The sequence below is a fragment of the Gopherus flavomarginatus genome, chromosome 7, assembly GCF_025201925.1.
Source record: "Gopherus flavomarginatus isolate rGopFla2 chromosome 7, rGopFla2.mat.asm, whole genome shotgun sequence".
Taxonomy (NCBI): Eukaryota; Metazoa; Chordata; order Testudines; family Testudinidae; genus Gopherus; species Gopherus flavomarginatus.
Window position 1 is genome coordinate 91,862,471 of NC_066623.1, and position 27,553 is coordinate 91,890,023.

The following is a 27,553-nucleotide window of genomic DNA, read 5'->3' on the forward strand; positions in this document are numbered from 1 at the left end:
AAACTTGGGGCCTGATCCAGAGGCCATTGAAGTCAATGGTTGTCTTTCCATTGATTTCTGTGAGTGTTGAGTCACAACTATAACTTGTTTAGAAATCAATTCATCTGGCATCGAAGCACTGTGCTCTGGCAACCATATCAGCCAGTCCTTGGAAAACATTAATGCCTGTTGCAGAGCATTTCATGTATTTTCCCATCTTGGCCAATGAAATTCTGCCAAATGGGGGGTATGGGTGTGAGTGTGTATGCTGAGCATTGCCAGCAATTGTATTATGGGCAGAAGGCAACGAAATCAATATAACAGTAAAAACACTGGATAAGGTGCAGTCATGTCTATCATAGTAAGCATTTAAGTTTACATGTGGATGTGATTAATCAGTTCTGATAACTGTATTCCTTTTAGTTCTCGTTAGTCTGCTATGTTTGCAGGAGTACAGGTCTGCGTATATAGTATGGTTTTTTTTCATAGTTAACAAATCAATGAAGATAGTAACAGGATGTGAAAATCAGAAATACTTGGCTGCAACTATTCAATGTAATTTTTAAACTCTAAGTCCAATAAACCATCATTGACCGTGCCGCTGCATATTTTATATGCCCTGCTGTGTATCGCTCTTTGAAAATGCTTTCCCCTGTATAAAGAATATGCACTGCATGGCACTTAAATATACAGACTTTGAGTCCTGCAGTTAGCTAAAAACAGATCCAGGATTTCTGTGGTTCCATATCCTTTCATTTGGATGCTCAGTGACTGCATTAAGTATTGCTTCTCATTTTGTTTCTTTCAGGTTGATATAGGGCTTCCATATCCTCAAAGAGTTGTCCAGTTGCCTGAGATTGCCTGGGACCAATATACCACCAACCTTGGAAACTTTGAGAGAGAGTTCAAAAACCGGAAACGTAACAGTAGGAGAGCGAAGCTGATTTTTGATAAAGGTAAGTGGAAAACTAAGTGTATATTACAGGAAAAAAATAACCTGCTGTGTTGGTTTAATAACTATTTCTTTACGTTGCTTGTGGTAGGTTTGCCTGCAAGACCAAAAAGCCCTTTGGATCCCAAGAAGGATGGAGAGTCCATTTCATACTCGGTGTTGCCTTTAAGTGATGGCCCAGAAGGTTCTACCAACAGCCGCCCACAGGTAAATGTTATAAAAAAGAAAGTAGGCAAAATTTTACAAAATATTAACTTTCAGATGGATTACTTATTAATACTAGATTATGTTGGTAGTGTTAAAATTGTGATAATAAATTTAATGCCTCGGTTTCCAAATGTTCAAAAATCAGTCATCAAAACACTTGGTGGTGTCATCTTTTCTTGTGACCAAGTCAGATAACCTTTTTCTGTCCTCTACCAAAATAATGTTTTCATGTATGTTTTTCTTTTACTTGGGTGGAAAAAGGGTTAAAGTCAAGTTATCCTAACTTTTTTTCTAAAGTCCTATTCCATGTTATATACTGTATTTAAGCAGATGATAAGAGGGCGACTTTGCGATGAGACCAAACCCGAAACTTTTAACCAGCTGTGGACTGTAGAAGAACAGGTAATGGGAAACCCTAGCTAGCTCGTAGACCATTTTGTAACCATACAGTGATGTTCACAAAAATAAACTCAAATTTTATAGTAACTTTTAAAACGCATAACGCTTTGGAGTCAAAGATAACGTGTATGTATGTATTCATGTTTTGCACCAATGAGATTTTTATTTTTATTTATTTTTTTTAGTGACAAGCCATGCCCCTTCTAGATAAGGTGTATTAATGTTTGTGATCTTGTCTTGTGCTTGGTTTAGAAAAAACTTGAACAATTACTCCTGAAGTACCCACCAGAGGAAGTAGAATCACGACGGTGGCAGAAGATAGCTGATGAACTGGGAAATCGAACTGCGAAACAAGTAATGGGGAATTCTCTTGCATAAGTAACCATCTCTCTTTTTGTTCTGTAGACATTCCTGGAATACTAGAGGGGGAAGGTGTCAGGTGGTCTTTTGCATAGTTTCTTCAGTAATGGAATTCTTATGCAAAAGTCATGTCAATTCATAAAGAGACAAGGATTTTTTAAAACTGTAAAATGTATTTTGGTTGGGAAAGAATTGATTGCTTCTGGGGGAAGAAACCTCACCAACAAATTCTTTGCTTGCGTTACTGCAGGGTTCGTCAAACAGAGGTCGCCGCTTCTGTAGGGAAAGCCCCTGGCGGTCCGGGCTGGATTGTTTACTTGCCCCCCCTGCAACCCCTGTTTGAGAAACCCTACGTTAGTGGCTATGCCCTGGGACTACTGACATCAATTGCTGCATCCTGAGGATGTTGAAATAGATACAAAGTGGAGTTGCCCACATTCCATTTGGAGATTTTAAAAAACTCATAGTGGATTAAAAAAATTCAGGAAAGTTGCCAAGTCCTCAGAGGCAACCTTAATATTTTGATGAAAAATTTAATCAATCATCCAGAGAAAGGTCTGCAGCACTACTAACATCTCTACTAGGGTATCTGACCACAACAAACCTAGGGCTCTTTGTTAGGACTCTTAAATGTGAAATTGTATTAATTTTTAATAAATGCTCACAAACCATGATTAAGCTGTCAGGTCTAATTGTTGTTTATTAGACTTTGACAGCGGCCCTGTGCAGGACTGAATTAACTCTCCTGTTGGCTTGGGGCTATTAGGCTTTGTGGGGCCCCTGTATACAAGTCTTTTTCCTGGGAGGGAGTTTGGTGCAGGAGGGGGCTCTGGACTAGTGCAGAGTGTTGGGGTGCAGGAGAGGGTGAGGGGTGTGGGCTCTGGGAGGGAGTTTGGTGCAGGAGGGGGCTCCGGGCTGAGGAGGGGCATTGGGGCACAGGAGGGGGTGTGAGGTGCAGGCTCCAGCTGGGAGGCACTTATCACAGGTGGCTCCCAGCCAGCAGTGCAGCAGGACTCAGGCAGGCTGCCTGCCTGCCATAGCCCCACGCCACTCCTGGAAGTGGCCAGCTGCTGGCATGTCTCTGCATGCCCCTGGGGGGAGAGGGACATTGTGTCTCTTTGTGCTACCTGCGCCTGCAAGCACCACCCTCGCAGCTCCCATTGGCCAAGGGAACTGCAGGGATGGTGCTGGGGGCGGGGAGAGCACACAGAGCTGCCTCATTCATACACACACACACCACACCCTCCCGCCAGGGGCCAGCCTCTTCCGGGAGCGGCGTTGGGCCAGCACAGGAAGGCAGCCTGAGTGTCCCTTTTAGCAGCCTGGAGGTCGCTGCCTGTGATTTATTTTTGCGGGGCACCCCCTGAGCCACCAGCTGCAGCCCCTAAAGCTCCTGTCTTAATCCAGCCCTGGCCCTGTGACATTGTTTTTAAAATACAGCAACACCAGTTGCTGACAGATTCATTTACTTTAAACTCCTATTGTGAGTTACTGTGAATGCATAATACTACTGTTGTCTTTTCAGCAGAAAGAGACAGTATGAGGGACAGGTTCTTCTTCAACACTGTAGAATGGGCAAATATGTCTATGTTCTGAAACACTGTGTCTGATCACATACATTATCTTTGATGCAATTTCAGAATAAAAAATTTAACCGCTATGCTCAACCCCCAATTTTTTCTTTTACTCTTTGCAGAAGAACCTAGTCATTTGCCTTTTATAAATATTACATAAAGTTTAGAATGTCATCTTTCTCTAAAGTTTGTATTTTTCTTTAATCACTTCAGGCAAACATTAGCTTTTTAGTGGGTATTTAAATCCTTATTTAAAAGTCATACCGTATTTATTTATTCATCTAACACTTAATTAACTTATCTTGTTTCTTTTAGGTTGCCAGCAGGGTGCAAAAGTATTTCATAAAACTGACTAAAGCTGGGATTCCGGTACCAGGCAGAACTCCAAACTTATATTTATACTCCAAAAAGGTAGTACTACATTCTAGCAGAAGACATGAATTTTACATGCAAATTAGTTTTTAAAATGCTAAGGATCCTACTTTAAAGTGTGGAATGGAACCTTTTTATTAAATAGACTTCTCATCCCAAGTTATATGTATCTATTATTTCATTGACAGAGGTACTTTTTACTGCTGTTAGAACCAGAGAGCAAGCTGGATTCTATTCTGGTTTGTACATCAACAGTTGTTCTAAGTCAGTAAGTTCCTGTTGTAGCGTCTTTATTGGTGATGAAGTGCCAGCCAGAAGCACACATTTGAGTTTGCAGGGCTGGCAGGTTTGTTTACTCTCTTCCCCCCCACAGCACATGCACACATATACTGAGCATATTTGAGTCATCGAAGACAAAAAATATAGAATCCCAGCAATGGCATTTTCACAGTCACCTTTCAGAGAAGAACAAAACTTTAAATCCATAAAAATTAAAAAACATAGACGATGAGTTTTCACAAAAATGAATATATTTAAACTACGACAGCCATAGAATTAACACTGAAACTGAATGTTTTTCTCAGGCCTGCAACTTCTTTAAGATGTAAGATCATCCACAATTATTGTACATCACGTATCATTTTACTTAGTAAGCTCTTTGTGAACAAATCTCCATGCCCAGCCCTCCCAATCCCGTCCCCTTGAATTCAGTGTTGATCTTGGAATGGTAGAGAAAAGAATAAGAATAGAAGGATAAATTCAGTGATGTTTCTGAGAATTCTTCCTGGTACTGGGAAGAGAAACTCAAATATATATTTAAAATAGTCATATGGATTGATGTATGCAGTGTTGTTGTAACCATGTTGGTCTCAGGATATTAGAGTGATAAGGTGAGCGAGGCAATATCTTATTGGGCCAACTTCTGTTGGTGAGAGATGTCCCATTTCCCAGACCTAAGGATGAGCTCTGTGTAAGCTTGAAAGCTTGTCTCTCTCACCAACAGAAGTTGGTTCAATAAAAGATATTAGAGAGACAAGGTGGAAGAGATACTATGGATTGATATAATTTTATGTGGCACTCAGATGCTGTTATGATAGTTATAGGATATTAACAAAAACAACAAGGAGTCCTGTGGCACCTTAAAGACTAACCCGCTTCTTCAGATGCATGGAGTGAAAATTACAAATGCAGGCATTATGTACTGACACACGAAGAGAAGGGAGTTACCTCACAAGTGGAGAACCAGTGTTGACAGGGCCAATACGATCAGGGTGGATGTAGTCCACTCCTATTAATTGATGAGGAGGTGTCAATTCCAGGAGAGGCAAAGCTGCTTTTCTGGTGAGCCAGCCTCTCCCAGTCCCTATTGCAGCAAAGAATCCTGTGGCACCGTATAGACTAACAGACGTTTTGGAGCATGAGCCTTCCTGGGTGAATACCCACTTCGTCGGATGCAAGTAGTGGAAATTTCCAGGGGCAGGTATATATATATATGCAAGCAAGAAGCAAGCTAGAGATAATGAGGTTAGTTCAGTCATCCTCCCTGATTGAACTAAATGTGTAGATTTATTTCTGCCTCCCTGATTGAACTAACCTCGTTATCTCTAGCTTGCTTCTTGCTTGCATATATATACCTGCCCCTGGAAATTTCCACTACTTGCATGCTCCAAAACATCTGTTAGTCTATAAGGTGCCACAGGATTCTTTGCTGCTTTTATAGATCCAGACTAACACGGCTACTCCTCTGATACCAGTCCCTATTCAAACCCAAATTAATGGTGTTAAATTTGTAAGTGAATTTTAGTTCTGCAGTTTCTCTTTGAAATCTGTTTCTGAAGTTTTTTTGTTCAAGTATGGCTACTTTTAAATCTGTTATAGAATGTCCAGGAAGACTTCAGGGTCTTCCAAATTTTCAAAGGTGGGTGCAGTAATGTCCACAAAATATATTCACACCAGATAACTTTTCTAAAACGTGTATTTGCAATTGTAGGCCAGAATCCTGTAAAGATTTATGCATATGGCATCAATGTATAAAGATAAGCACATATATGTCTTAGCAGTGTCAGAGCCATAATTAAGAACGTTATTTGTGCAAACAGTCTTTCAGAGGAAGCTAACGTTACTGTCACTTTGAAAACTTAAAAATCAGCATTCTTTTGTCCATTCATATCTAATTACTGTGCTTGAGGACAAAGGAGGTGGATTTTTTTCCCTTCAGTTTAGGTTTTAATAGAAAACAATGGTATTGCTGAGCGTGAGCACAAAACAGTACTACTAAATGTGAGCAGACTGTGGCCCATTGCATCCGCAGTGTAACTATAATATTAATTTCTTCATGGGTAGTTTTGTAATTCTTTTAAAAATATTTATTTAAATTTTTTCCCAAATTGACAGAGATTGTTTAAGGTACTTAGCATTGTACTACTCTTTAAATATCAAGTATTATACCAGGGCTGAAAATGGAACTGATGTTGAATTTTATATTAACTTATAAAATTGTGATATTTATAATGGAAACCCTACCATGCTGCTTTTCTAAAATACATTAAACATATATTTATGTCTGTTTTCACGGTAGTATTCAGATCCTAGCTCTGAACACTAGATTCACGCTGGTACAGTGCATTGTTCCCAGGTTCACTCCAGCCTGCTGTCCTGCAGGGGTGTGGGTTCTCTACGCTCTTAACGCTTGTAACCAATAAAAAATGTTATCATTGAAGGGGGGAAAATGAAGTTTTACTGCAGATGGGGGAATTGAACTCTATCTGCTAATATAATTGTCGTCTTAGAATAGTTTCTCAAATGTGGCCGCACGTGGCCACCAGGGACTCTTCTTGTGGCCACTGCCTCCTGGGCGGTGACTGGTGGGGGGAGTCAGCAGTAGTTGGGCCCTGCCCACCTCTGGAGACACAAGAGCTGGAGGAGCAGGCAGCCAGTGAGTTCTCCACCTTCCCAGGGCTGGCGGGGTCAGGCTTCAGCCTTGGGTGGAGGGTGGAGGTCTCCAGTCACGGGGCTTCAGGATCTGTTCCCCAGCCATACAGTCGCAAACTCTGGCCTCAACGTCACTCCCCCCTCTAGTGCACATCTTTAAAAAAAAAAAAAGGGGGGGGGGGGCAACCAAAAAAGCAAAAGACATAAGGAAAAAGACAATGTACAAAGCATCTTATTTGTGCTTCTATTCTGCTTGGGCCCAGTAAAGAATAGAGACAACTGTACGTTATTTTTATTATTGAGTCTGGAAAAATAATCCTACATAAATTACAATGACGTGGACATGTATATGTGCATATTTATTTGTTTTTCCTGAAGTTAATTACCGTAAGTATTTGAGGACAGCTTGTCAGAGTGGCCCACCAGCAAGAGATGGTGGCTGCATTCTGAGGCCAACAAAAATTTTTTTGTGAAAACCCCTCATCTAGACAGACTTATGTTCAGTGCTGGGTAGGAGCTGGTGATCATGATACATGTAGGTACTAATGATATAGGGAAGGGTAGGAGACCAGTCCTGGAGGCCAAATTTATGCTGCTAAGAAAGAGGTTAAAGTCCAGGACCTTTACAGTAAGATTCTCTGAAACGTTTCCTGTTCCATATGTAGGACCAGAAAGACAGGCAGAACTGCAGGGTCTCAATGTGTGGATGAGACGATGGTGTGGGGAAGAGGGTTTTAGATATATTAGGCACTAGGGAACCTTTTAGGAAAGAGGAACCTATACAGTAAGGATGGGCTCCACCAATACCAAAATAGGACCAGAATGCTGGCATATAAAATTAAAAAGATTGTTGAGGATTTTTTAAACTAAGGGTTGGGGGAAAGCCAACAGAGCCAGGAATAGAACACATGTTTCTTGACCTCAAGGCCTATGCGCTTGCCAATAGGCCAAAACTGCCTCTTTTCAATTTTTGACTCTGCCACAGTGTTTCTGTGTGACCTTATCACTTCATCTCTTTGTGCTACAGAGCCTAATCTGTAAAATGGGGATAATTCTGCTTCCTCTCTTTTTCTTTTGTCTATCTTGTTTATTTAAATTGTAAGCTCTTCAGGGCAGGGACTGTTTATTACTAAGAGTTTATCTAAAATAGGAGTGTGTCACAGTGTTTTCTATTATCTGTTCCATACATAAATAATCTCCAAGGCATAATGTATTAATCTCTCAAATGAATGCTCCCAGAACACTTGAACTAGGCTCAGAAGTAGATGCTGCGTGAAAATTTGTGGGAAACGGGCGGCTCCAGGCACCAGCACGCCAAGCGCGTGCCTGGGGCGGCAAGCCATGAGGGGGCGCTCTGCCGGTCACCGCGAGAGCGGCAGGTAGGCTGCCTTCGGCGGCATGCCTGCGGAGGGTCCCGCTGGTCTTGTGGCTTCGGTGGCATGCCTGCAGAGGGTCCGCTGGTCCTGCGGCTTTGGCGGAATGCCTGCGGAGGGTCTGCTGGTCCCGCGGCTTCGGTGAACTTCCCACAGGCGTGCCGCTGAAGGCAGCCTGCCTGCCGTCCTTGGGGCGGCAAAATACCTAGAGTCACCCCTGGTGGGAAAGATAAGAGATCACATATAAAAATTATAAACATTTGTCTACAGGGTCTATTGGTAGGAATTTCTTACTACAAAAAGTAGATTCTGAGGAATCTGATCTGAACATTGTGTCATTTTTCTACTACAGTCATCAAGCAGGCGACAGCACCCCCTAAATAAACATCTCTTCAAACCTTCAACTTTCATGACATCCCATGAACCTCCAGTTTATATGGATGAGGATGATGACAGATCCAGTTTTCAGAGCCATATGGATGCTGCAGCAGAGGAGGAAGTATCGGTATGTTGTTTAAACACAAAATTGCAAAATGTCTCACAGTGTTTCTTGACTGTTTAAGTAATGATATTTGGAAGGAAAAAGGAAGTAAGGAAAAAGTGTCCTTACTTAAACATTGTCATGTATATATTAAACTGTTGTGAATTCAGTTGCATAAACCAGGAGGAGCAGGAGATTGAATTCTGGCACGTCTTTGATGTGAAGAGTCAAGTACAGAAAATTCAGGGAAAGTCCAAACAAAAAAGGAAAAAAAAATTTTTTTTTGATACTGTGGAAGAATTAGACACTTCCGAAAACTTGTAATTGCACATTCAAATCTTCAAAAACGGTTCAGTCTGAATTATTCTGAACACCATATAAAGTGTGTAGACTTATTTCTGCCTAAAGTGTTGCACCAAAAGGACTAAATCCTTTCATCATTCTTTGGTATAATTGCATCCCATGCTATATATAATATATATATTGATGCAGAGGTCCACACAGACACCCCAACCAGAAGTGTCACTATGTAATCAGTGGACTAGGTCTGTGGGCTTATAATATAAACATCTTTTCATACTTCTGTGTACAGTACTGTATGTAGGGAATAAATCCTACTGCTGAAGTTGATGGGCTAGATTCTCCGCTTGTGTAAAATCAGCATAACTCCGCTGAAGTCAGGACAGAAGGATCTGGCCTGCTGAATTTATCTTTGTGAGAACGGAAGGGGGGGTGGGGGCTTATCAGTCGCAAGCCTCACAGCATAACAAAAGGTAATGAGATGGTCCAGTACAGATCAGTTCAGTTTTTCTCAGTGACTTTGTGACATGTACTGCATTTTCTTCATCTTAAATTGTTAGATACTCCTGGATCCATTGTTCAGTCCCAGCCACATCTCTTGTCTCCAGACATGCTTTGTATTCTTCTTGTGACTTAATTTCTGAGCTGTCTGGGACATCTCTCCCCCATCCCCTACCAGAATATCTGATAACTTACTGTTTTTCTGTATGAATCTTGTAAGAGGTGAAACAAGTATTTTTTTTTTAAATTAATTAATTTAATTAAATTTAAAAAATTAAATGTTAGCATTTGCCTCTCTTTATCTTAGCAAATCTATCTGGAATCAATTGTACTTTTCTTCTGTGTGCGCAATTTTTTTATACTACATTCTACATCTAGATTATTTATTTATTTTGCCAAAACTGCTTACATTTCACCCCATGATGCCACAATTATAGTAGGTTTAGGGAGCCTGTATTTCAACACCAGTATTTGTTTTCAGTTTTGCTACTAGTAGCTTTTGGTTTTAGTTTTTGCAATGGTAATGCTTGACTTGGTCCTGTTTTAGGAAGTGTGGCTTACCCTTTTCTTTCTTCACTAGTGCAGCATTTCAGATGGCTATTTTTCTTGTTTGCAGTAATGTAGAAAGAGACAGGTGAGCTCCATTACGAGAAAGATCCCATTATTAAGGCTAAGTTTTTGTCATGGATGATTTTAGTAAAAGTCACGGACAGGTCACAAGCAATAATGAAAAATTCATGGAAGCCCGTGACCTGTCCTTGACTTTTACTAAAAATACCCATGACAAAATGTGTAGCCTGGGCAGCTGGCTACAGGGGGGCTGGGAGCTCCAGGGTCGCCCTCCTCTGGCGGCTCTAAGTTGCTGTGGCCCAGAGCTCTTGGCATCCCCACACCTCCCACTGGTTGGGTGCTCCAGGGATCCCTGCTGTCACCCACAGTGCATGGGAGCAGTGGGGATCCCCTCCCCGCCCCAGCCAGGAGCAGCAGCAACGTAACTGAATGTTTCTCCTTCAGTAGGAGCTAAAAAATATTTTAATACAGAGAATTCAACGAACTGTCCTCTGTGAAAAAAGCTGCCATCTCCCATTGCTGTCAGGGGCTCTGAAGCTATAGCTACCTTCAGTTAGGTGGACATTTTTGAGAGAGAGACCTCAGTGGAACTGTCTGTGTTTTCTGACAGTTTGGTGGGCACCATCTTCCCTGAGATAGCTTGGCACTCTCACTAAGAAGAATGGGAGATGGTCGCTATTTTAAAACGAGAGAGCAAGTGGTTTTTCATGGGGTTCTCTTAAGATGTCTTTATGCAACAGTTTTTGGTGGCACATAAACGTTCAGTTATGAAAAATAATGGCAAAAATGACCATTGATCTTAAATATTCATTTTCAAAAGCTACTTGTTGTACCTTGTCTATTCCACAGAGAGGGTAAAAAAGGAGAGGAAAGCTAGGGTGTGTGCATGTGTGTGTGCATGTGTATGTGCCGTGGACTAAGAGGTGCTGGAGGAAAAGGAAAATAGGGGTGTATGCACATATGGGGTCATTTCTCTGGAACTTCATATTTCCAGTGGCATAGAACGATGCCTCTTTACCACTCCTACACTCTGGTGAACCAGGAATCAGGACGTCAGGAGTTTAAAACTGACATTCAATGAAAAATGTTCAGTGAAAATTTGATGCCTGCCTTGGCTCATCGGTATATTTAAATGTGACATTGTCCAAAAACCCTAAACACATAAATCTTTAGGGATCTATCATTTTTGGCCCACTTTCTCAGCTAGTTAAGGCACTTGAGCAGTCACTGGAAAAAACTATCACTCCTCTGTAGAATAATGTTAAAGAGAACAAGGTCTTATTAATTTGATACAGTTTATGCTAAATTTTAATGCTCAATTTCTTAATCTATTACTAGATATTTGCTCATAAAATAACTTAGCTTTGTATTGACAGAAACTAGCTTTTTTGAAACTAGTGTCAGTTTCCACTCAACATGTGCACAGATATATTATGTACAAATTAAAGTACATTTCTTAAATGGAATTAAAAATCTAACTCATCTGTAAGCTATCATCCTTATTAGAAGATACATACTGTAGCACACTGTTGGTTTAATACAAACAATGGTACTAAAAATATAAATTAACAATAGATTTCTTTCCCCAAATAATTCTTGTACCTCTCTTATGTAGTTTATTCTATCAATATTTTTCTGAAAGAAATCTGATCACAATTTTATGTTGAAAGAAGCTAGATCTTCTCAGAAATGATATCCTTACTGCAAAGGGTTTTCTTTTTTGGACAGGATGAGGAAAGTATCCCGATATCATATCGAGAGTTACCTGAATACAAAGAATTGCTAGAGTTAAAAAAGTTGAAGAAGCAAAAACTCCAGCAGATGCATGCAGAAAGTGGATTTGTGCAGCATGTGGGCTTCAAGGTAAGGTATACCAGTGATCTGTTGTTACAGTAAAGCCTCAAAGATATGAACACCAGAGTTACAAACTTGACTGGTCAGCAGGACACCATGTGGAACTGGAAGTAAGCAATCAGGCAGCAGCAGAGACCCAACCCCCCCCCACAAATACTGTACTGTGCCTGTATCGTATCTTAAAGGTAGGCACATCTGGACTGCCTGTCCCCACCCGCAGGGCAGCCACTTACAGCTGGGAGGTGAAGACGCTGAGGTTCACAGGCACAGCTGTGAGCCCCCCGCTGCCAGCTCAAGGCAGCCTGAGCAGGCAGAGTAGGAGTAGTGCTGCAGTCTGTGCTGCTTTCCTGTGAGCCATGGGTGCTGTTTTCACTCCTTCCCATTGGCCAGAAGGAAGACAAACTTGCAAGCTCAGTCTGAGCCTGGGAAAGAAGCTGTCACAGCCTGAGCTGCTTATGCTGCAAGGAAGCTGCCATTGCTGGAGTGGGAGCTGCTGCTCTTGCAGCCAGTGTCTGGCCTGGACTGTTAGCCTGAACTGCTGCCAGCATGCTGCGCACTGGAGGAGCAGCTCAGTTTTAAAGGGCCACAGCCTGCACGGCACACCCACTGATGCCGCAGTGCTCCAGGGCACCTCACTCATCACCCTTGCAGCCAGGGGGCTAGAACCAGCTGCCTGTCACAATCCCCATGCACGGGGTAGCCACTTGCAGGTAGGAGGTGAAGATGCTGTTCAGAATTATGAACATTTCGAAGTTACAAACAATCTCCATTTCCAAGGTTTCTGTAACTCTGAGGTTTTACTATATTCAATTTACTGTGAGCATTTTTTAAAAACTAGCAGGAAGTGGATTTTCTTAGAAAAAAGGAAACTTTCCTATTCCTTTTCAGAGTGATGTACAGGAAAAAATAATTATGGAAATATGTAATATCATAATGCAGGATTTTGTCTTAGAAATTTACAGACAACACAATAAAACTCACTGTAAAAAAAAAATGACTACAGCTATCTGCAGTGGTTTATGAAACCCGTTTTGGAATCTAATCTCTTTTGGGGAGCTGGGGTATTAAACCTTAAGGGTGAAATTAATCTCTGTTAATAGCAGCAAAGTTTCCCAGTCACTTAAGAATTAGTCCTTCAGGAGTTTGTCCTTTTGAAGGAAGGAAAGCCAGAGATGTGGAACGATAACATTGGTAGATCAATAGGCAGTGTACTGAGGCTGTAGCTGCAGAGAAAAATTGCAGCAGCATTTGGGCCGGCTCCAGGTAATTTTTGAAGAAAGGATTCAAGCAAGGAAATAAAACAGTGTTGGTATGAGATGAATAAAAATATTTTTACACTTAACATACAGAGACATGCTATCCGCAGCACCACCTGTTTCTAGGCAACATTGAAAAGGGAGGAAGTGCCCAAGGATACCTGTTGTTTGAGAGGATTTTCAGTCATTACCAACAACCTTCTTTGTAGCTGTTCCCCATGTATGGAGTCGTACAGGAATTGCCTTGACTCCTTAGCGATGAGAAGGGGCTTCTTGGGATTTTTTAGTAGTAGCCTTTTCTATGAGAATGCAAGGTCATTCAGTCCACGGAAACTGACTACACTTGAAAACTGAAACTATCAGGCTAGACAGATTTATGTCACAGTATCAGAAAGCTGAGGCTTTTTTAAATGAATGCTATTATTGTAGAATATAAAATGTGGACCTTGAGCAGGAATATTGCAATTCTAGCTATGAAATAGAATGGACAAAGTAATTTGAGTTGCTAATTTAGTATTTCAATGTACTATATTCAAAATGTTATTAAGGTTGCAAAATCAAGCACTCAAAAGTTAGGAAAACCCAGAATTAAGGTTGTCTTTGCAACCTTAATTTGTCCCCCTGTGTGTATGCATCATGATACAGTTTTTAGTTACATGAACACATACTGTATTTTTCCACCGGACTGCCAGCTCATTCAGTGCACATGATGGACGTTGCTCACATAATGATTAGCTATTCAATAATTTTTTTTCCTGATTGTTCAAAGTGTGGCTTCTTGCCTCATTTACATTATTTAAACCCTGGTCAGAATACACAATTGTTTTTCTTCATGGGCTTTTCTTTGCTGCTTGTCACTTTAGGATCTGAGTGCTTCACAAACATTAATTATTCTTCAGAACAGCTCTGTGAGCTGGAAGGGGCGTAGGTGGGTGGTATTCTATTTTACAGATGGGGAACTGAGGCACAGAGATTAAGGTCAAAAGTTGCCACCAGTAGTGAGTGGCCAGTTTGAAATGATTAGAACCTCATTTTTCAGACTATGTAGCATTATACAGCACTTCATATGTTCTAAGTACAGCTCCCATTGATTTCCGTTCCAGCTGCGAGCGCTCAGCATTTCTGCATATCAGATCCCTGGGTCTCAAGTTAGGCACCCAGGAAATGAGGAACACACATTTAGTGACTATGAGGAGTTTAAGTGATTTGTCTAGCATCACGTAGGAACTTTGCAGCCGAGGAAGGGATAGAATCCAGTTCTCTAGGACACCATTCAACTGTCTTAGCCATGAGACCATCCTTTCTTTTCCTCCAGTCCTCTGCCTCATTCACTACACACCTTCCAACTTCTGCAACAAATGAAACAGAGTCCTGGCGACAACAGTCTCCTGTACTGTACAATCCCTGATTCATCTGCAGAGTGGGTCCACCCAGGGCTGGCTCTACAGTTTTCGCCGCCCCAAGCAGCGCATCGAATTGCCGCCGCAGACGGCGGGGGCAGTCTGTGTGCCCTTAGAGCGGCAGGCACGTTTCCGCGGTGGTGGCAATTCGGTAGCAGCTTCTATGTTTAGCTGAAGCCGCCGCGGACAGCTAAACGTAGAAGCTGCCACCTAATTGCCACCACCGCGGAAACGCGCAAGACACCCTAAGGGGGCATGGACTGCCCCAGCTGTCAGCGGCGGCAATTCAGCGCGCTGCTTGGGGGCAAAACAACGGGGACTGCTGCCCCCTGCAGAATGCCGCCCCAAGCACCAGCTTGGAATGCTGATGCTTGGAGCCGGCCCTGGGTCCACCCTGTGCATTGAATGATAGCCATCATTGGGTGTAATCCTCTCTGTGGGATTCCCAGTAGAGAAAGATGAGACACAGTTTTCCTGAGGGTTTCACAGTTATTTGTTGTCAGCACAAGAATGGTGAGACTCAGGAATCTTATGTTCCGGTCCAGGCTGTGGCAAGGAGTTTGCTTTAGTCTCCTTCCCTGACCAGTCCTGGCCTGCCATGCCTGCTCCCAATCCCAATCTTGCCAGCCCCTCCCAGTCTCCTCTTTTCCCTACTTCCAGTCCCAGTCTCCTCTTTTCCTTCCCCCTGATTTAGCTTTTGTCCTCTCTGCATTCGAAATAGGATTAGTCTTCCTCCACATGGCCTGGGTGCCAGTAGGGGGGTCATTGGGAGCACAAAAAGAACCTCCTTGCTTTCAGTTGCACTGCACAGACCCAGAGCAGCTGGGAACATCCATTACAAGGAAAGTCCATCTTCACCCCTGTAGCCTTGGACTGGAGCATGCTCTGTCATTTTGTGGGAAAGGTGAATGTGCAGTGTAGTCAGCATTAGGATCTGTGAGACGTTTGAGCATGTTCAGTGAGGAAGCAATCTTCAGAGATGTAACTGGAAAATAGAAGTCTCTGCTGAGCCTGTGAGAACTGAGATTTCTCCAGTGCTTATAACTTGGACAAATCTGGCTGGATTTTCCCTGGGAATATTAAAAGGCACATCCATGACACAAAGGCCATTCCCTTTAAGTCTCTGCTCCAAAGCATGATTGTGCTTGAGGTAGAAAAGTTCTCAAGGTTTTTTTTTTAACATAGGCGGAACTACATATTTTTTTTCCTTAGCCTTATTCTTGGAAATGACTGAACTATTTCGGCTCACTTAAAAATAAATAAGTAAAAATTAGCCATAGGCTAATACCCAGCATGGAAAATCTCAGTCCACATGTTTTTTTGGCAGTTATAAGCAACTGAAATTAGGGTCTTATCATGGGAATTGTCAAGCAACCTTAACAATAAGTGGAACTACCAGCCTTGCCTGTAGTATAAATAATATATTTATTGAACTTGGAAATGCTACTGTGTAATAAACCTAAGCTAACGTATGACCATCTTCAGGTGTTTGTTCATGTCGATTCCAATCAGGTGTGTGCACACGCATGTGCACAGTAGCCGGAAGATTTTTTCCCTAGGAGAAACCGTAGGGTCGGCCTGGGCACCCTCTGTAGTCACGCCTTCATGGTGCCCAATATAGAGCCGTGCCGACCCGCCACCCCCGCAGTTCCTTGTTACTGCCAGTAACGGTAGCTGGAACTTCCATTGCTCTTGCTCCTTTTGTACTCACCTTGTTTGTTCAGATTGTATAGTTTAGTATAGTTAGTCAGTTGTAAGTTTCATTTAAATGGTTTACCCTCGTTTCCCCCCCTTATTTGTTGCCTCTGGAGCATGCCACGATCCCCAGGCTTCAAGACCTGCAAGGACTGCGCCAAGCACATGCCAAAAAGTGACCCCCCCCACACACTTCCTATTTACAGTGTCTGTGCGAGGGTCACCAAAAAGACCGCTGTAAAATCTGTCGGGAATTCCGACCAAGAACTCTGAAAGAGAGCAACCGCTTAAAATCCTCCTGATGGAGGCAGCTCTTCGACCGCAGTTGGACCCCAGTGCCGGGGATCCCGCCACCAGCATGTCATCTTCAGCGCAGAGCATGCCAGCACCCTCTTCGAGAGACCAGGTACCGAAGAAAGATGTGGCCAAGGACTCTAGGCACCATCATGGAGCATCTTAGGGACACTCCAGCCTTTGGCACCAGTCCCAATTGCTGGTGCAGAAGAAGATGATTGAAAGGGGATGATCCCCTTTCCCTAGATTCAGAGACCAGCCATCAGTGCTACTACAGTCAGGCCACAGCTCCGAGACTTGGGAGGCGGCCACGTTGACTCCTGCCCAAGCAAGGCAGTCAAGTCTGGGCATGTCGCACTCACCAAATCCCTCGGAGAGCCTGCCTCTTCCATCCACTCCTGAAGCGTTTGAGGCAGCACAGCAACTACACAGACTCAGAGCACCAATCTCGCCTCCGAGGCAGGAGAAGGTGTCAGCACTGCAGGCACCATCCGGCACTGTGCAGTCGAAGGGAAAGCTGGCTATGATGTCACGTCGCTCCCCATCGCCTCAGCAACTACAGATGCCAGCACCTCCATCTAGGGAGTGCAGTCGGTCCCCGGGCTTCCAGCGCTCCACATTGAGAGGTGCAGTGCCACCCTGGTCCTTGTATTCCAAGACCTCGGAGTCGAAGTTGTACTGGTCCAACTACAGCAGGAGCAGAAGATCAAGCTCAAGGCACCACAGGGGGTTCCGGCTGATGCAGTGGTCCCCTCAATGACAGAACCCAGCTCAATGGCCCTTCTGGATTCCATGGGCTTTTCACCAAGCTCAGGGTCTGAGCCAAAGATCTCACTCGGGTGTTGCTTCAGTCGCGTCTGCAACCTTTGTCCCACTGTGTCCAGCGGCTGAGCAGTTATCTCCAGCATCAATGCCAGCAACTGTGGCACCGTTGCCGACATCGGCACCAACGGCGGCGCCACCTTTAATAACGTCCTTGGTACCGGAGGTGTCAGTGGCTCGGGTTACGGCGCCAACCGCACCAGCTCTGGCACCAACACCGATGCTGTCATCGACATTGCCTGCGCCAACATCGATGACCACCATGGCGCAGACACACCATCAGATAGTGGCACCGGCATGGCGGCCAACATTGACACCTGTACCTGCGCCTTTCACGGTGCCAAGGCCGGAGCATTCCACCGCTCTCTCCACTGGCTCAAGAGAGCCCTCCAGCGGGGATGGAAGGGAGCAACCACCTCCCTTGTTGGCCTCCTCCTCATCTTCCCCAGATGAGGCGCTTGCAGGCACTGCCATTGCCTGAACTCTGGAAGACTCCAGGATGTTGCAGCAGTTGCTGCGCTGGGTCGCACAGGGTCTGGGCATTAAGGCAGAGGAAGTTGTAGATAATGCAGACCCTGTGGTGGACATCCTGGCCCCTTCAAACCCTTCCCATATTACCTTACCACTAATCAAAACTATCATGGACATGACCAAGACCCTATGGCAGACCCCTTCCTCTCTGCTACCTACCACCAAATGCAATGAATGGTGGTACTTTGTGCTCTCCAAGGGCTACGAACATCTGTACGCTCACCCACAACCTGCCTGTCTGTTGGTGGATGCTGCTAACCAGTGAGAGAGGCAGGGTTTCCAGGGCCCTTCCTCGAAGAATAGGAATGCAAAAACACTGGACCTTTTCAGGCAGAAGGTAAACGCCACAGTAGGACTGCAACTCTGCATTTCCAACCAACAGGCCATCGTCAGCAGGTATGCCTACAATATCTGCTCAGCAATGGCTAAGTTTACAGAGTTACTTCCCTCAGATTTCCGGGTTGAATTCTCAGCTTTGGTCGAGGAGGGGAAATTGATCTCTAGGACATGCCTGCAAACTGCACTTGATGGGGCAGACACTGCCACAAGAGTCGTGGCCATAGATGAAGCCATGAGATGGGGCTCATGGCTCCAGGTCTTCCCTTTGAAGTCCAACAAACCGTACAGGCTGTTGGCTTTCAAGGATGAGACTGTTTTAGAAAAGACGGACAAACGGCTAAACAGCCTGAAGGACTCCAGAGCCACTCTCAGGTCCCTGGGCCTCTACACACCTTCTACTCAGCTGAGACACTTCCAGCTGCAGCCCACTTAGAGGTTCAGTCAGCAGAACCAGCAAGATGGCTCCAGAAGGCGGAACAAAAGCAGCAGGAGAAGGCCACATCAACCTTCTGGCCAGAGCTCGGGACAACCAAAGCTGTCTTTGGGACACAAGCCTGCATTTCAAAGGCACGGTCAAGGACAGTGTACCACACCTGGAAATGGATCCATCCTGCCATACCTTCTTGTCCCAAGTGTCCCCTTTCCACCATGCATGGTCCCTTATTACCTTAGACTGATGGGTGCTCCGCATGGTAGAGAGGGGATACTCCATCCAATTCTGTGCCCTTCCACCCCCTTCCCTGTCCCTCTTCAGGGACCCTTCTCACAAGCAACTCCTTTATCCAGGAGGTGCAGTCGCTCCTATTTCAGGGACAGTGGAGGAAGTTCCTCAGGAGCACAGAAGTGAGGGCTTTTATTCCTGGTATTTCCTAATACCGAAAGTCATAGGCGACCTGAGGCCCATCCTGGACCTGCGGGAACTCTACAAGTTTGTAAAGAAACTCAAGTTCCGCGTGGTTTCTCTGGCCTCCATCATTCCCTCATTGAATCCAGCAGACTGGTATGCTGCCTTCGACTTGAAGGACGCATACTTTCATATCGCGATCACTCAGCCTCACAGAAAGTATCTCAGGTTCGTGGTGAACAGCACCCACTACCAATTCACAGTCCTCCCATTCGGCCTGTTGGCAGCACCTCAGGTTTTCACCAAGTGCATGGCAGTCGTCGCTCCATTTCTGGACAGGCACCAGGTTCAGGTGTTTTCTTACCTTGACGACATCTGGCTGATCAAGGGCTGCTCTAAGACCCAAGTGGAGGCTCAGGTCAAGTTTATTAGAACCACCTTCGTCAACCTGGGTCTCCTTTTAAACGAAGCAAAGTCCACTCTGTCCCCCGTCCAGAGGATAGAGTTTATAGGGGCAGTATTGGACTCGACCCAGGCCAGGGCATACCTGCCGCAAGCAAGGTTTCAGGCCCTGAACGATACCATTCAAGGCCTCGGACAGTTTACCACCACCACAGCAAGAAACTGCCTGAAACTTCTGGGACACAGGGTGGCTTGTACCTATTTGGTGCAGCATGCCAGGTTCAGACTTCGAGCTCCATCATGGCCCCGACAGCATTGATACACATCTCTCCTAGACATGTCTGTGGAAGCCCCAGTCACCCTGCCACTCTTCCTGGACCTTCTGACACAAGATCATAGTCGTCTTCAACATCCAAGCCTCGACTCGCTTTACCTCACGGTGTGGAAGCTCCATGGTTGAACCCAATGGAGCTTTCCTGTTCAGACCAGGTGAGACAAGTCCTCCTTGGCAGTAGAAAACCCTCTACGAGAGCCTCTACCTTGTAAAGTGGAAGAGATTTTCAGTCTGGTCGGTGCAGTGCCATTCATCTCCAATGCTGGGCCAGTGCTGCTTATTCTGAACTACCTCCTCCATCAGAAGCAGCAGGGGCTTCCCTTGTCATCGATAAGAGTGCACTTAGTTGTCATCTAGGCTTTTAACATGAGCAAAGAGGGCTAACTCTATGGTCAGCCAGTTTTTAAAAGGGCTTGACAGGATATATCCTCATGTCCAACAGCCTGTCCCAGCCTGGGATCTCAGCCTGGTCTTTTCTAGACTAATGGGACCACCCTTTGAGCCCTTGGCAACGTGCTCCCTCCTCTGTCTCTCTTACAAGGTGGCGTTCCTGGTGGCAATAACCTCAGCCAGGAGGGCATCTGAACTCAGGGCCCTAACCTCAGAGCCCCCTTATACTGTGTTCTTATAAGGACAAGGTGCAGTTCAGACCTCATCTTGGTGTCTTCTTGAAGGTTGTGTCACAGTTTCACATCAACCAGGACATCTTTCTCCCGGTATTCTACAGGGAGCAGAAACTACATTCTCTGGATGTCTGCAGGATGCTAGCCTTTTACATCGAGAGAACAAAGCTGTTCAGAAAATTGGTCCAGTTATTCATGGCAATAGCGGACAGAATGAAAGGTCTGCCTGCGTCGTCACAACTAATTTAGTCATGGATTACATCCTGCATCCAGGAATGCTACAACCTAGCGGGAGTTCCCGCACCCTTGATCACTGCACACTCCGCCAGGGCGCAGGCTTTGTCAACAATGCTCCTGGTGCAGGTCCCCACTCAGGAGATCTGCAGGGCAGTGACATAGTCCTCCATCCACAGTTTCACCACGCATTATGTGATTACTCTGCAGGCCAGAGACAATGTGGCCTTTGGATGAGCAGTGCTCCTATCAGTGGATGACACCTACTCCTCTGTCCAAGTAGCTGGCAAGAAGGAACTGAGGGGGTGGCAGGTCGGCAGGTTGCCTTGAAGGCGCAATCCCATAGGGTGCCCAGGCTGACCCTATGGTTGCTGCCAGGGAAACATTTTGCAGCTACTGGGCATGTGTGTGCACACACATCTGATTGGAATGGACATGAACGACACATCTCGAAGAACAACAGTTACGAGAAGGTGAGTAACCATTTTTTATCCTTCCGTACAGCTTACCTTAAAAGGTTGTGAATGCAGCTGTCTAGTGGTACTATTTTTTGCTTCCATGTATATGATCTCAAGTTCAGGCATTTCAGATTGTCGAGTTTGAAGAATTGCAGAGTCGTCATGCTCATCCCAGAGCTAAAGGACTGCCTTGTATCATTTTGCAGCAACTTCTCTGGCCAATTTAGGACTGGCACTGATAGGTTCCAGAGGAAAGCATGTCCAACTGTTGTTGGTCAGAAGGATAATCGCAATGGGGAGCCTTGAGGGAGTGGGGAACAAAGCAGAAAATAGGATGATCATCAGCAGTCTAAGTGGTCTTTCCTAGGATCTGTTAATTTATAAACACTAGAGAGACAAGATGGGTGAGATAATATCTTTTATTAGGTCAACTTCTGTCGGGGAGAGAGACAAACTTTCAAGATTACACCGAGCTCAGCTGCAGGTGGTGATGATGATTTTGCAAGAAATCATGCTTTTTATTGTTGTTTGAATGCAGTGCATTGGTCGCGATGAAACGATAGAATTTATGTTAAAAATATATTTCTTTCACTACTTTTTTGTTCAATATTTTTCAGTGTGACAACTGTGGAATGGAACCCATTCAAGGCATTCGGTGGCACTGCCAGGATTGCCCGCAAGAAATGTCCTTGGATTTCTGTGATTCTTGTTCTGACTGGTGAGCAGCAAGCATTGATGCTTATTATTTGCAATTATTTGAATATCTCTTTAAGGCTTAAACACTGAGTAAATTCTTTGCATATGTGGGATTTGTCTGTTCCACGATGCCTCATGAAAATTAGATGTAACTAGATTATAACTAATGTGTGTTTCTAATAGGTTTTTTGGTGTGTTTTCTGGTGGGGTGTGAAAGTCCATCATTCTTTCAGTGCAATGGAGAGAGTAATTAATAATTGCATTGTTAAGCATGAGACAGAGAAAGTATGTTCTCTGAAATCCTTAACTGTGAAGTAATGGTGTGTCATACAGAATTTGACATGCATCTGTCAATTAAAAAATAAAAAGAAAATATATTCATTGTTCTTGAAGTGAACATATTATTATGAAAAATAAGTTCACTTGCCAAATTGTGTTTTCTTTCCTTTGCAGTCTACATGAAACAGAGATTCACAAGGAAGATCACCAGTTACAGCCTATTTACAGAGCAGAGACATTCTTAGATAGAGACTACTGCATGTCCCAAGGCACCAGTTACAATTACCTTGACCCAAACTACTTTCCAGCAAATAGATGACATGGGAAGCAGACATACAACCTTGGGCTTATTATCCTCTTTGAAAAGTAACAATGGCATCATTGTTAATTTCGTGCACACTTTGGAAAGACTCTGCTTTCCCTGAAATGTCACTCACAGCATGACAGCTTCCTGGGTGTACTCGTCAAACTACAGCTCTGAACTGTCACGGTTCTTGATCACTGAACAGCAGCTGAACATTCCTAGTGTGCAGAAGGTTTCACTGGGAGACTTTGCCTTTACCTCCTTAGTCATTTTTAGGTGGTGAATCTAAAATGAAACAAAAAAGAGGGAAAAAATACAGAAGGGTGAGCCAGAAATGAGAGCACGCGTTTAAAGATACAATAAATTCCAAAGGCTTTGAAGAACTTGGTTATGAGATCCAGAGGAGATGAAGTATTTATATAAAAACAGTTTAGTAGCTTGCAGTTTTGTTGTGAACTAGTTTTCAGCACAGAAACTGACTTCTTTAGGCAAGGTTTTAACCAATGACAGTGTTTGCTCTAAAAAATACTCACTGTTCCAGTGATGGTTGGTTACAGGTCTTTATTAAATTGGAGCTGCTTAATCACATTGACTTGTAATTTTTTTTTTTTTAACCACAATGAACTCTATTACCAACAGTGAAGCACTACAGGGAGCAACTGTTGCATTGCTTCCTTAACCAGCTCATGGTTTGTGAATGTTATAAAATTGTCACTCAGATATATTTTTTAAATGTAATGTTATATAAGATGATCATGTGATGTGTACAAAATATGGTGAAAAGTGCCAGTGGTAGTAACTGTGTAAAGTCTCTAATACTCAACATTAACTCCTTTAAAATAAAGTACACAGCCTTCTGCCTCTGTATTTGGAGTTGTTAGTGCAACTCATCAAAGAAAACTGCCTAATATAAATCATATATATGGTAATAATTTTCCTCTTTTGTAGTCTGCACAAGATCCATGAAAGATTGTATTTTTATTACTATTTAAACAAGTGATTAAATTTAGCCTGAGCAGTGAGCAAAGGTTCACATGCATTCTTTTATACTGCTGGATTTTGTTGTGCATCATTTAAAACATTTTGTATGTTTCTTCTTATCTGTGTATACAGTATGTTCTTAAATAATGTTCAATTGTCAGGAGAACTGTGAGAAATAAACTATGTGGATACACTCTGTTTATATATAGAATGCTTACTGTGATTTCCTTTCTGGGTAGAAATTAACTTTTTAACCAACATTAACAACAGAAAATAGTACATTTTAGTAGGTCATATGAATACATAAAGGGCCCGTATCCGCATTGGCTCAGCGCTTGGCACTGCTGTTGACTTCAGTGGGAACTGAATGGACACTGCACCTAACAGAATGTGCTCAGCCTCTTGCAGGATAAGAGCCTTCATTTTCTCATAACCTTTCACAAATTGAGCTGGTTTTTTCAGACTGAAGAAGAAAGGAATGTTAGCACCTTCGGTAGGCTGTGTTTAATCTCAGAAAGTGCTGATGTCTTCAAAGCTTTGTAATTACTGTGATATTTTTGAACTAATAACTTTTTTATTGACCTGTATAGCTTGTGATTCAGAAACACGCATTATTTTAAACTGTATTAGTTTTCCACTTAAACAAAAACTTGAATTTTCAGAGTGATTAGAATGTAGAAGAAACACATTAGCTTAAAACCATGACAATAAGAAGGGTAATTGGCTGATTGCATTTGATAGTAACTTTAGCTGTAGCCTGATCAGTGTTAAATTTCACAATTTCATGTAGGTGTAATTACTATTTGTTTCTAAGGAACATAAGTTGAAGCATATAATATATTGAGTAGATAATATAGTATAATTACTAAAAACATTGAATGATGTAATACATCATCTGTAAGCATATCTCATATACTTTGAGAAATTAATAAACCTAAAGATATGTAATAAAACAAATATACCAGATGTACTTCACTTTTCTCTTTAATGAAAGACAAAAGCTATTGTGTGATAGAATCTATAATATAGTGGGAACATGTTCTCCCACTCAGTTACGCTACTGTTATGGAAGCTGTTTTGGTGAAGTGATTACCAAAGAGAGAGATCTGTTGTGGTCATATTTTTGATGGGCTTAGAGGGAAATAACCATAATACATAAGTGGGGAAAAAATTAAAAACATGCACAGGGGAAAAGTTAATACGGTTTGAAGGGGAGGGGCAGAATGAAGGGTTGAGGAAGAGGGAATTCAGACCTGAAATCCCTTAGTTAAAATCTCTTGATTAAATCCCTGTTTCTAATTTGAATGAATTTGTGCGTATAGGTGTGCGCACACGCACAATTATCTCTCTCACACACAGTATATATGTGTATGGAGATATGTGTAAGAGTGATGGATATCAAATATATAATATACTCACACAAAAACAGTGCTGCTTATTGAGATGGGGGAAATCTTATTTGTGTGTGTGTATGTGTATGATACTTGCATATTGATCCATGTAATGTTTGCATTGGTTCTAGACTGGCATCACATCAGCTGTACCTGATGGACTAGGACAGTGATTTTCAACCTTTTTTCATTTGCAGACCCCTACAAAATTTCAAATGGAGGTGCAGACCCCTTTGGAAGTTCAACCTGTGATCCAGAGACCCCTACCATAGAAGTCTTAGAATTAAAACTGACTAAACAGAATTCAGCTGTAAATGTTTCAGGGCACAGCATTTGACACAGTGTGAGAAAGGGCACTAAACTGTGGGCTTCTACTGTAACGACAACACTTCTGGGTTTTGACCTGAAGGTGGGGGTATTCACATACTTTTGATTGATCAGAAAAACAGAATGCCTTTTCTGAGCTCTGAAATTTTATTTTCATAGTCACCATTCACAGACCTCTTAGACTGAGGCCTGGTCTACACTAGTAGGGGAGGATGGACCTAAGATACGCAACTTCAGCTACGAGAATAGTGTAGCTGAAGTAGATATATCTTAGGTCAATTTACCTCGTGTCCTCACGGTGCGGGGTCAATTGCCATTGCTCTCCCGTCGACTCTGCTTCCGCCTCTCGCCGCGGGGGAGTACAGGAGTCAACGGCAGAGCGATCGGGGATTGATTTATCGTATCTACACTAGATGCGATAAATCGATCCCTGATAGATTCATCACTACCCACCGATCCATGTATATGTACCATAGTCTGCAGATGTCCCAGTGGGTCCAAGGATTGCAAGTTGAAAACCACTGGACTAGAAAATGTGATATAAGAAAGAGGGGTTGAATTAAGGGTAAAATTTGATATACTGCATTTAAAATATGGAATTGTGTGTTGACTAATATTGTAAATAACTTTTTGAATTAGAAACTGATGATCAGTTTCTGAGGGACAGCACCAAAAATCAAAGTTTCACATTTCACTAATTTTAATTGTCATTTTAGTGAGAAATAACTCAAGAAACAACTAGAAATACCTATATGTGGGTGTTCTCAGGATAATTTACAACCATATGATTGTTCTAAAATCCTCTAATTACTGGAAAAATAGCATAAGGGTACAGCCACCAGGTTCAGATCTAGGCTAAAAGGATATTTCTCTTCAAGCCAGAGGAGTCTGGCTGCATTCTGAAGGTAAATTGATTATTTTCAAGAAGTGGTTTGCTAGACATGTTGTATTATGTACTCTTCCAATTGGTTCATGGTAATGTTCTGGAGTTGGCATAGCACCTCAGTTGGTGTCAGAGGTAAAGGTTAACTTATAAAGGAACCCATGGAAGCCAGGACATCCACGATTAAAGGAGAAGAGTAGGTCTAAAATTGCCCTGTAGTGAATAACTGAAGCTATTGCTTACAGGGCAGATGTCAAGGAAGTAGAAGAAAAGCACACCAAAAAAATAAAAAAAATCTGCCCTGATTTGGGGGGAAGGGAGGAGAGTTTAGAGCGCTTTATTTGATTTATACTTACCAATTATCCATATTTTATGGAACTTTAGGCAAGATCAAACCCACGTGTACTGCAGCATAAATTACGACTCTTAGCATTTGTCCATACTTTTTATTTATATTATGTCTTCATTACAAGAAATAACTTTAAAAATACAAATCTGCCCCATAAATGCTCATTGAAAGTACAGTTGTTGACAGAAAGATCAATCATGCACATTTAAACTGTGGACTGGTGCAATAGCACAGTAAGAGGATGCAATTACGTCACAAGAATGTCAAATAAGGTCTGTTTCTTTTCTGGCTACCAGTGTTCCAAAACCTAACATTTTGGCTGAGTAAATGGAAATATCATATGATTTTGCATATTTTTGTGCAGATTTTGTGGAAAGGTGGATGGTTAAAGATACAAGCAACAGGATTCAAACAATCCCTGCCTCTTTTTTTTTTTTTTTCCCTTTCTAACTGTCATTTTCAAAGTTTGGCTGTGCCACTAGAAGACAACAGATGAGGATCCAAAACTGAAATTTACACTTGGAATACTTAGAGAGTATGATTTAATGATATCTGCTAATCTTTATACTTAATGGCTGTTGAACAACTCTCATGCTAATTTTTGTGAAATATGCTACTATTATTAGCCTGGAAAACTATTTGTTTGCTCTTTTAATTGTACCAACATTACTCAGTTCATGTTTTCAGCAAAGAGCAAAGATATCCCTGCCCAATTAGAAAATTACAATATCTAGCAGCACAGCAAAGATTTCACAGCAGTTTTGTCTGTGCGATAGCAACAGATGGACAGACCGCTACAGTATTTGTTGTTTTCTTCAAGTTCCGTTCATTTTTGCAGTGCATTGACAGTGTTTTGGAGAAGTGTTTAAAAGTCTATTCAACATCCACAGCTCCAAAAATTAGCATGACTAATTCCAGGAATGTTCCATTATAAAGCACAATGGCAGAGAACAGATTTCAACCACTATGAATCAGGAACAAGCTAAGTGTTAGCACAAAAATGAATAGCATTAATTAATGAAAGGAAAAAAAATAACCTCATTGCAATGAGACAGAGCAATCCTGAAAGTCTTTGCTATATGGCAGTTGAAGGAACTGACTGCTGATTGTGTGCAATACATATGATTATATTCAAATGCATGATACTAGAAATATAAACTGGAGCTGCTGTTCACCATGCTGCTTTGAACCTGTGAAGTGCAAACAATTTGATAAACAACTTACAGTACTAGTGTTTTAGTGTGGAGACCATTTTGTA

General features: G+C 42.7%; 1 protein-coding gene across 4 annotated transcripts in view; it reads left to right on the plus strand.

The window, feature by feature from the left end:
* The window catches only part of ZZZ3 (zinc finger ZZ-type containing 3), a 102,992-nt gene extending 79,436 nt beyond the window's left edge, over nt 1–23,556 (plus strand). For 2 of the 4 annotated variants that reach the window (XM_050961867.1, XM_050961865.1), the window contains exons 4-12: nt 788–935; nt 1,023–1,138; nt 1,466–1,540; nt 1,790–1,891; nt 3,787–3,882; nt 8,500–8,652; nt 11,728–11,862; nt 21,703–21,803; nt 22,235–23,556. In XM_050961867.1, the coding sequence (XP_050817824.1) occupies nt 788–935; nt 1,023–1,138; nt 1,466–1,540; nt 1,790–1,891; nt 3,787–3,882; nt 8,500–8,652; nt 11,728–11,862; nt 21,703–21,803; nt 22,235–22,379 (1,071 nt within the window). In that variant the 3' untranslated portion in view covers nt 22,380–23,556. The remainder of the gene's footprint in view (nt 1–787; nt 936–1,022; nt 1,139–1,465; nt 1,541–1,789; nt 1,892–3,786; nt 3,883–8,499; nt 8,653–11,727; nt 11,863–21,702; nt 21,804–22,234) is intronic. The other 2 variants (XM_050961868.1, XM_050961869.1) reach the window with 2 other exon arrangements.
* Nucleotides 23,557–27,553: the final 3,997 nt, after the last annotated feature.